Genomic DNA, 9,126 nt, shown 5'->3' with positions numbered 1-9,126 from the left:
CACACACACACACACACACACACACACACACATATATATATATATATATATATATATATATATATATATATATATATACACTTAAATATATGTATATACATACATACATGTGTGTATATATATATATATATATATATATATATATATATATATATATATATATATATATATGTACACTCATACTCCATTGTCTTTATCTGCCTGATTGTCTGCTTATCTGCTTGATTGTTTATCAGGTTAATTATCTTGCTCTGTCTTTACCCAAAACTGCATGTGAATTTCTTCCTCTGTCTCTCTACTTCTTCCGACCCTACTCTCATTTCCACTTTTATTCGTATTCTCACTCTCAGTTTCCTCCTTATCACTCTCATCCTAAATCTTTCTCCTTCTCCTACTCGCTCTCACCCTCACCTTCACTCTTACTCTCCCTCACTCTCACTCTTTCTCTTCTTCACTCTTCCTCTCCCTCTCCCTTTCTCTCTCTCTCCCTCACTTCCTCTTCCCTCTCCCTCTTTCTCTTTCTCACCCTCCCTCTCCTCTCTCACCTTCCCTCTCACCCTCACCCTCACTCTCTCTCTCACCCTCTCCTTCTCAGTCTCCTTCCCCTCACCCTTACTCCCCCTCTTCCTCTCTCTCACCCTCTCTCTCACCCCAACCCTCTCCCTCTCCCTCACCCTCTCACCCTCACTCTCCATCCCCTCACCCTCTCTCTCCCCCCCCCCCCTCTCTCTCACCCTTCCCCTCTCTCTCTCACCCTCCCTCCCTCCCTCCCCCTCCCTCCCCCTCCCCCTCTCTCTCACCCTCACCCTCTCCCTTCCCCTTCCCCTCCCCTTCCCCCTCCCCCCTCCCTCCCACCCTCACTCTCTCACCCTTACCTGCTAAAGTATTCCACACATAAAGCCCGGGGACGCCCGTAATAGCCTCAACGGGCGTGGTGGCGGTGTTGATGACGGCGAAGAGGGCGCCCACGACAGCGAACAGCATCCCGAGGCAGAGACAGGCGATCGTCCCCGCCCACAGCCCATAGTCCATGAACTCAGCTTGGCCGCTTCGGGGGGTGGCTGTTGGGGAGAGAGGGAGAGAAGGGGGAAGGTTAGTGGTGGTTTTTGGGTTTGGGGGAGAGGGGGTGGAGGAGAGGGGGGGTAGGAAGGAGGAGGGGAGGGTAGGAAGGAGGAGGGAGGAGAGGGGGTAGGAAGGAGGAGGGAGGGAGGGAGGGAAGGAGGAAGGAGGAGGGGAGGAGGAAGGAAAGTAGGAGGGAGGGAGGGATGAAGGAAGGAAAGTAGGAGGGAGGGAGGAAAGAAGGCAGGAGGAGAGATATAAAGAGAGAAACACACAGAGGTGTAGGAAGAGAAAGAAGGAAGGAAAGAGGGAGGGAGGAAGGAAAGTAGGAGGGAGGAAGGAAGGAAGGAGGTTGAAAGCGAGAAACACAGAGGTGGGGGAAGGGAGGGAAGGAAGAAGGAGAAGGAAAGAGAAAAACAGAGGTTAGAGAAGGGAGGGAAGGAAGAAACGAACGAAAGAATGTAGGAAGAAGGAAGGGGATAAAGAGAAACAAAGAAGTGGGGGAAGGACCAAAGGAGTTACGAAAGAATAGAAAGAGATCAGCTCTACGAGGAGAACATTCCAGAAACAAAGAAAGGGAAAACAAAACAACAATAACAAGAATAAAAGAGAATAAAAACCCGCAGTTATATCACATACTCAGAAACACACACACGGACGTAAGTAGATTTCCCACAAGACGACAACACGGAAGACAAAAGCACCTCAAACGCCTACGAAATATTCTCCCTTTTCTCTAAGACGCAGGATTTTATTTTCCAAATATATAAATACATATTTTCTCTCTTTTTTCTTTCTATTACCCGACGAATCCTCCGTAGTCGATGTTGGATCTGTGGAGGTCCCTTCCTCTTCCTCCACCTTCTCCTCCGCCTCTTCTTCCTTCGCTCCCATCTCCTTCTTCCAAGAGTCCTCCAGCGCCTCCTCCTCCTCCTTCGCCCCGGACTCCCCCTTCCCCCAGAGAGTCCCCAGGGAAGGCGGGCTGAGACTCCTAGCCAAGCGGACCAGAGGGCAGTTGGTGTTCACCCAAGACGGGTAGTATTCTTGGTCGCGGAGGAGCTGGAGCTGTTCCAGGCGCTGTTCCTTCGAGACGCCGCAGCTGTACATGCAGTCGCCGCCGTCGCACACAACTGGGCCATTCGGAGATAGCGTTAAGAAGGAATATATATATATATATATATATATATATATATATATATATATATATATATATATATATATATATATGTGTGTGTGTGTGTGTGTGTGTGTGTGTGTGTGTGTGTCTGTGTAAGTTTGTGTGTAGGTTGTGTACGTATGTATACATATATACATATACATATACAATGGTAGAAAAACCCATAATGCACAAACTAGATTTATTAAAGTGAGGCAACAGTTTCGGAATCGTTTCGAATCGATTCCGAAACTGTTGTCTCACTTTCTTCAATGAATCTAGTTTGTTCATTGTGGGGTTTTTCTACCATAGTATCAACACGGTAGAGTGTTTTTCCATTCATACATATACATATATATATATATATATATACATATATATATATATATATATATATATATATATATGTGTGTGTGTGTGTGTGTGTGTGTGTGTGTGTGTGTGTGTGTGTGTGTGTGTGTGTGTGTGTATATATTTACATTGAATACATAGATTATGAAGTATGATAAAATTCTAGTCAGTGATCCTACACCAACGTAAATCCACGTTGGCAAACATGTACAAAACGCGTGGCGCCCCAAACCCTCAGATTCTCAACCCCTCTCGCCCTTCGCACTGACCTCCCCATCCTCCCTTATTTCCCCATCCTACCCCAACCCACCCCCTCGACCCCGCGCTTACCCTTGAGGTCGTGCGTGGCCGTGGAGCCGTCCGTGAGCGTCCTTTGGCCCTGAAAGAGACCGAAGTTGATGGTCCCCGTGCTCGTGGCCTGGTCCGTGTGGCAGGTGGCCTCGAACCAGTTCATGGTGGCCATGGCAGAGGCCAGGAGGGAGGCCCCGAGGCAGCACAGGATGAAGGATCCGAAGATGAAGGATTTCTTTTGCGCGCGGGACTTCTTGGTGGCCATCTTGAGTGCCAGGGAAGAGGGGAAAATTGAGGGGGAAAGTGGCTTCAGGTCAAAGGATATTTCGGCGATAAAAACGGGACTTTTTACGTTTTTATTTTATTTTAAGGTCAAAGGATGTTTCGTCGATAAAATCAGGAATTTTACGTTTTTATTTTATTCTATTTTTATTTTTTCTTAAGTTGACTGGGAGAATTACCGTGTATTCGACCCGGTTTTATTACCTTAGAGATTCACTAATTGAAAAAAATAACTAGAAATTAAAGTACGCTGTATTTAGAAAAAAAGACAATCAAGGAAGACATACTTAGGATATTATCAAGAAATATTTTTGTTAATAACACCTCTTCTAAAAGAATATTCACGAACTTATAGGCCAAGAGTAAGTGTTTCCAATCATTAAATCTGTGAGAAAATATATAAAAAAAATTCTCTTACTTTGTCCTCTGGGAACTTCACTTTCTGCAATAAATCTCTTCGCTTTTCTTCAAGTGCTTTTCAGTTTTATTCCTGTCGCAAGAATGAGAAAAATTACGATACATGCCGATAGCACAGGTATACAGGTGTTTGTGATTGTTGGTGTGTATGTATTTTTACGCGTATTTCTGTATGAATGTACAGTACATACATACATATAAGTGTGAATATATATATATATATATATATATATATATATATATATATATATATATATATATATATATATATATATATATATATATATATATATATATATATATATATATATATATATGTATAAACACACACGCAAGCACACCCACACAAACATACACACACACACACACACACACAAGCACACACAAGCACACACATAAACACAAACACACACACACACAAACACACATACACACACACAAACAAACACACACAAACACACACACACACCCACACATACATACACACACACAAGGACGCACACACACACAAACAGACACACACACAAGGACACACAAGCACACACACACAAGTACACACACACACGCACACACACACAAACAAACACACACAAGCACACACACACAAACACACACACACATATATATTCCTTGTATGTGTGTGTGCGCGTGTATGTGCTCGTGTATGTGCGTGTGTGTGCATCATCCAACGCCAATGCATCGCCAAAATATATATTTCCGAGCAGCAGTTTGTTCGCTGTATAATCGTACACTTGTAGACTGAGATTTCGAGGACCACTTTCTAAACTGTTCGCTTCTCTTGTTCTCTGCTGTTTTCTCTCTCCTTTTTTCTCTTTTTCTTTTATTTATTTTCATTTTAATTTTTTATGTATTTTCTTTTTTTCTTTCTTTCTCTTTTTCTTTTATTATTTTCATTTTCATTTTTTGGGTATTTTTTTGTTTTGTTTTTCTTTTTTTCTTGTAATTGTTGTTTTCATTTTAATTTTTGTCTCTTTTTTCATTTTCTCTTCTTTTCAGTTTTTTTTCCTTTTTTCTTTTCATTTCCTTTTCTTTTTCTTTATCTTTACCTTCATCTTCTTCTCCTTGATCTTTTTCCTTATTTTTTTTATCTTCTTTTTCTTTTTCAATATTAACAAACTAAATCATAATAATCGTCTCTATTTTTTCTTCTTCCCGATCCGTTATCAAGGATCGATGACGTCATCACGTGACACACTATTGCCACATCGTCCTCGTTATCTGATAGCAGAAATCGGACACATTTCTGATACAGGAATAGCCCCGGCGAGGCTCAGCTTTTCTTTATTTCTGACACGTTTCTGGCATGTTTCCGACACGTTTATGACACGTTTCTGGTACGTTTGTGACACATTTCTGGCACGTTTATGACACGTTTATGACACGTTTATGACACGTTTATGACACGTTTATGACACATTTCTGGCACGTTTATGACACGTTTCTGGTATGTTTTTGACACATTGCCGACATATTTCTGACACGTTTCTTGTACGTATGGATCCGACACTTTTTTAAGGGTTTTGTGACATACGTTTTCCATAGAGGTTTTTGGATTTAGAATATATTAAATATATGTATTATATGACGTAAATTGAATAACAAAAGACAAATAACGTAGGATAACGAATGAACTGAATATGAATAATTGATAAATAACCCAAAGAATAAATTTTAAAAAAATAAAAATCATAAATAAGTGCATACGTAAATAAATAACTAAATGGACAATTTTTATCTATTTTCAGCCGAACTGTGAGCATACTAGCAGCAAAATTTCTTCATTATTGTTATTATTATCACTGCTACTATTTTTTTCATTATTTTCATTATTACTTTTATCATAATTTACATCATCGTTGTTATTACTATTATCATTATTATTAGTATTAGTATTAGTATTAGTATTAGTATTATTATTAGCATTATCATTATCATTATTATTATTATCATTATTATCATTATCATTATCATCATTATCTTCCTCATTATTATCATCCTCGTTTATCTACCTGTCTATTCACATCCTCTCTCCATCCAACCGATCTATAAGCATCCGATTGACAAAAAAATTCCGGTTTGCAACACTGACCGGACTTTACCCGCAGAATCAGCTGATCGGTTCCACTCTGTTTACTACGGCGAACACAGACCATCTCAAGACTCTCCCGTCATTCACAAATCCCCGTGCATGACAGAATCCGAGACGGGTGAATCATGCCTTTATTTATCGCAAGGGGGGGGAGGGGGGTAGATGATGAGGCAGAAAAAATTGAAAATAAATGGATATCTTTAAGGATTTTGGGAGGTGGAAAAGGCGGCGAGAATTCGTGAGGAGAGAAAGTTGTACATGGAAGAGAATGAGAGAGAGGGAGGGTTGGGGGGGAGGAGGGGAGAGGGAGGGAAGGAGGGAGGGAAGGAGGGAGGGAGGGAAGAAGGGAGAGAGGAGAGAGAGAGAGAGAGAGAGAGAGAGAGAGAGAGAGAGAGAGAGAGAGAGAGAGAGAGAGAGAGAGAGAGAGAGAGAGCGACAGAGAGAGAGAGAGAGAGAGAGAGAGAGGAAGAAAGAAAGAAAGACAGAAGAATGAAAGAGAACGAAGAAACAAATCACAAGTAATAAAAAAGGAACAAAAAAGCGGACGGGAAACAAAAAAAACGACATTTTGATCGGAGGAGTACGAGCGCAAAGATGAAAAAAAAAAAACACACTACAGAAAACGGGAAATAATGGCGGCCTCGATCTGATATCATGCAGTGACTCCTCTTTTCCTCTGAGGTCGTTTGTCTTCCTGGACTTACTGTTACTCGCTAGCATATCGGAATGATCTAATATCTAAAAAAAAGTATGAGGGAGATATATTTCATCTCAGGTACATCTTTCTGCATAAATAATTCGAACTCTTTGTTGCCAGATGTTCGGGGAATTTATAGTTTGCTGCGATGTCGGTTCGAGAATTTTATCATCTGTAGTAAACTCGAACTGTAAGCTGCCTTCTTATTGTGTACGGCTTTCTCTCTGTATTTTCCCTTTTTTGGGGTTTATTTTGGTCTTTTCTTCAGTCTATCCGTCTTTTGTCACTTCGTCCTCCGCCATTATCCGTGTTCTTGAAGTGAATAACACGACCCGCCTTTCAGTTCACGCGCACAAAAGTGATTCTTTCCTTCGCTTATAAACCTCTTTTCTTCGACCGTTATTCACAGGAGCACACAACACTCTTTTCACCCCCCCCCCCCCACCCCACTCGCTTTCACCTCCCGAAATACGCACACAGGAGTTTAAATAGCCGTTATATGCACTCCGTTTCGAGCCGTAAATTCCACCCTGCTCTTTTCTCCTGTACTGCGGCCGCCGGGATGGACAACACTCCTGCTTGTCTTATCACATCTTAACACATTTTTTTCATATCTTATCGGCCTTATCATGTCATTTATCTAAATTTGCCTTTCTATCCAGCTATGACATCAACTCCATGACGCGGGGGATCAACCAGTGGTAATTTTAAGGAAAAAAAATATACGTATGTTAATATTAACCTTAAGTTGATCCTCTCTGTCTTATAAAATGGTTCTTCATAACCTTATCGACAGTGGATATAATCTTATCAATTTGGAGAATAACCTTCCAAAATGACCTTATCGGACATGGACAATGAAAAATTACAAAACAGATACGATGCACAATAAATTCAGTGAAGATATATAAGAATTACGTAACTTTATTTACAATATTATGTAACATACTTTCATACTCCATTTAGACATATGATAGCAAGTATTTTGTTTGACAGATGATACAGTTACAATAAATATGCAAATTAGCTTAATTAGTGCAAGCCAGTTAATCAGATAAGGTGATCTGAGACACCCCCCCCCCCTCCGCACATATCCGTGTCCAGGGATAGAATATTCGAGTTATTATTGTAATATGTTGGATATAAGATTATGAAAATGTGTGTGTGTGTGTGTGTGTGTGTGTGTGTGTGCGTGTGTGTGTGTGTGCGTGATCGTGTGTGTGTGAGCGTGTGTGTGTGTGTGTGTGTATGTGTGTGTGTGTGTGTGTGTGTGTGTGTGTGTGTGTGTGTGTGTGTGTGTGTGTGTGTGTGTGTGTGTGTGTGAGCGTTTGTGTGTGTGCGTGAGCGTGTGTGTTCGTAAGCGCATGTGTCTGCCCGTGCGTGTGTGTGTGCGGGCGTGTAAGTATATTAACATACCCTACAGATAAATTACTGAATATGAACTGCTATTCCCTGTTCGCAACATAAACCGTTCAAAACTTTTCGGGGTTAATGAAGCCAAAATATAAACAAAGCTTCAAAAAGGTTCAAATGAAGCGAGTATATTCCCTGCATCACAGTCAACACCACCAGAGACACGACATACAGCTCACACGCAGATATGCCGACTAAATTATGTTATCCAAGATATTTCCTTTCTCTCTCTCTCTCTCTCTCTCTCTCTCTCTCTCTCTCTCTCTCTCTTCCTCTCTCTCTCTCTCTCTCTCTCTCTCTCTTTCTTTCTTTCTTTCTCTTTCTCTCTGTCTATCTTTATTGACTTTTTTATCTTTCTTTCTTTATCTACAGCTCACACGCAGATATGCCGACTAAATTATGTTATTCAAGATATTTCCTTTCTCTCTATTTCTCTCTCTCGCTCGCTCTCTCTCTCTCTCTCTCTCTCTCTCTCTCTCTCTCTCTCTCTCTCTCTCTCTCTCTCTCTTTTCTTTCTCTTTCTTTCTCTTTCTCTCTGTCTATCTTTATTGACTTTTTATCTATATCTTTCTTTCTTTATCTACAGCTCACACGCAGATATGCCGACTAAATTATGTTATTCAAGATATTTCCTTCTCTCTCTCTCTCTCTCTCTCTCTCCTCTCTCTCTCTCTCTCTCTCTCTCTCTCTCTCTCTCTCTCTCTCTCTCTCTCTCTCTCTTTCTTTCTCTTTCTCTCTGTCTATCTTTATTGACTTTTGATCTTTATCTTTCTTTCTTTATCTACAGCTCACACGCAGATATTTCGACTAAATTATGTTATCCAAGATATTTCTTTTTTTTTCTCTCTCTCTCTCTTTCTCTTTCTCTCTGTCTATCTTTATTGACTTTTTTATCTTGCTTTCTTTATCTACAGCTCACACGCAGATATGCCGACTAAATTATGTTATCCAAGATATTTCTTTTTCTCTCTCTCTCTCTCTCTCTCTCTCTCTCTCTCTCTCTCTCTCTCTCTCTCTCTCTCTCTCTCTCTCTCTCTCTCTCTCTTTCTTTCTTTCTCTTTCTCTCTGTCTATCTTTATTGACTTTTTTATCTATCTCTTTCTTTCTTTATCTATTTATCTACTTCTCTTTTTTATCTATTTATTACTACTATTTTTATCGACTTTTTTTTATCTAGCTCTATCTTTCTTTATCTGTTTACCTACTTCTCTTTTTTATCTACTTATTACTACTATTTTTATCGACTTTTATCTCTATCTTTCTTTATTTATCTATCTATTTCTCCTTTCATCTATTCATTACTACTATTTTTATCGACTTTTTATCTATCTCTATCTTTCTTTATCTATT

At 40.2% G+C, this 9,126-nt stretch overlaps 1 protein-coding gene across 2 annotated transcripts in view; it reads right to left on the bottom strand.

The window, feature by feature from the left end:
* Positions 1-6,941, bottom strand: part of LOC113804516 (uncharacterized) — a 20,282-nt gene extending 13,341 nt beyond the window's left edge. The window contains exons 1-5 of one of the 2 annotated variants that reach the window (XM_070125813.1): positions 6,893-6,941; positions 3,558-3,629; positions 2,897-3,122; positions 1,863-2,189; positions 876-1,061 (exon numbers count right to left, since the gene is read on the bottom strand). In XM_070125813.1, coding sequence (XP_069981914.1) covers positions 876-1,061; positions 1,863-2,189; positions 2,897-3,122 — 739 coding nt within the window. In that variant the 5' untranslated portion in view covers positions 3,558-3,629; positions 6,893-6,941. Of the gene's footprint in view, positions 1-875; positions 1,062-1,862; positions 2,190-2,896; positions 3,123-3,557; positions 3,630-6,839 lie in introns of both variants that reach the window. The other variant, XM_027355406.2, reaches the window with a different exon arrangement.
* Between the last annotated feature and the right edge of the window lie 2,185 nt (positions 6,942-9,126).

Source organism: Penaeus vannamei, chromosome 9 (assembly GCF_042767895.1).
Source record: "Penaeus vannamei isolate JL-2024 chromosome 9, ASM4276789v1, whole genome shotgun sequence".
In the NCBI taxonomy this organism is placed as follows: domain Eukaryota; kingdom Metazoa; phylum Arthropoda; class Malacostraca; order Decapoda; family Penaeidae; genus Penaeus; species Penaeus vannamei.
This window is presented reverse-complemented; position numbering and strand designations above follow the sequence as displayed.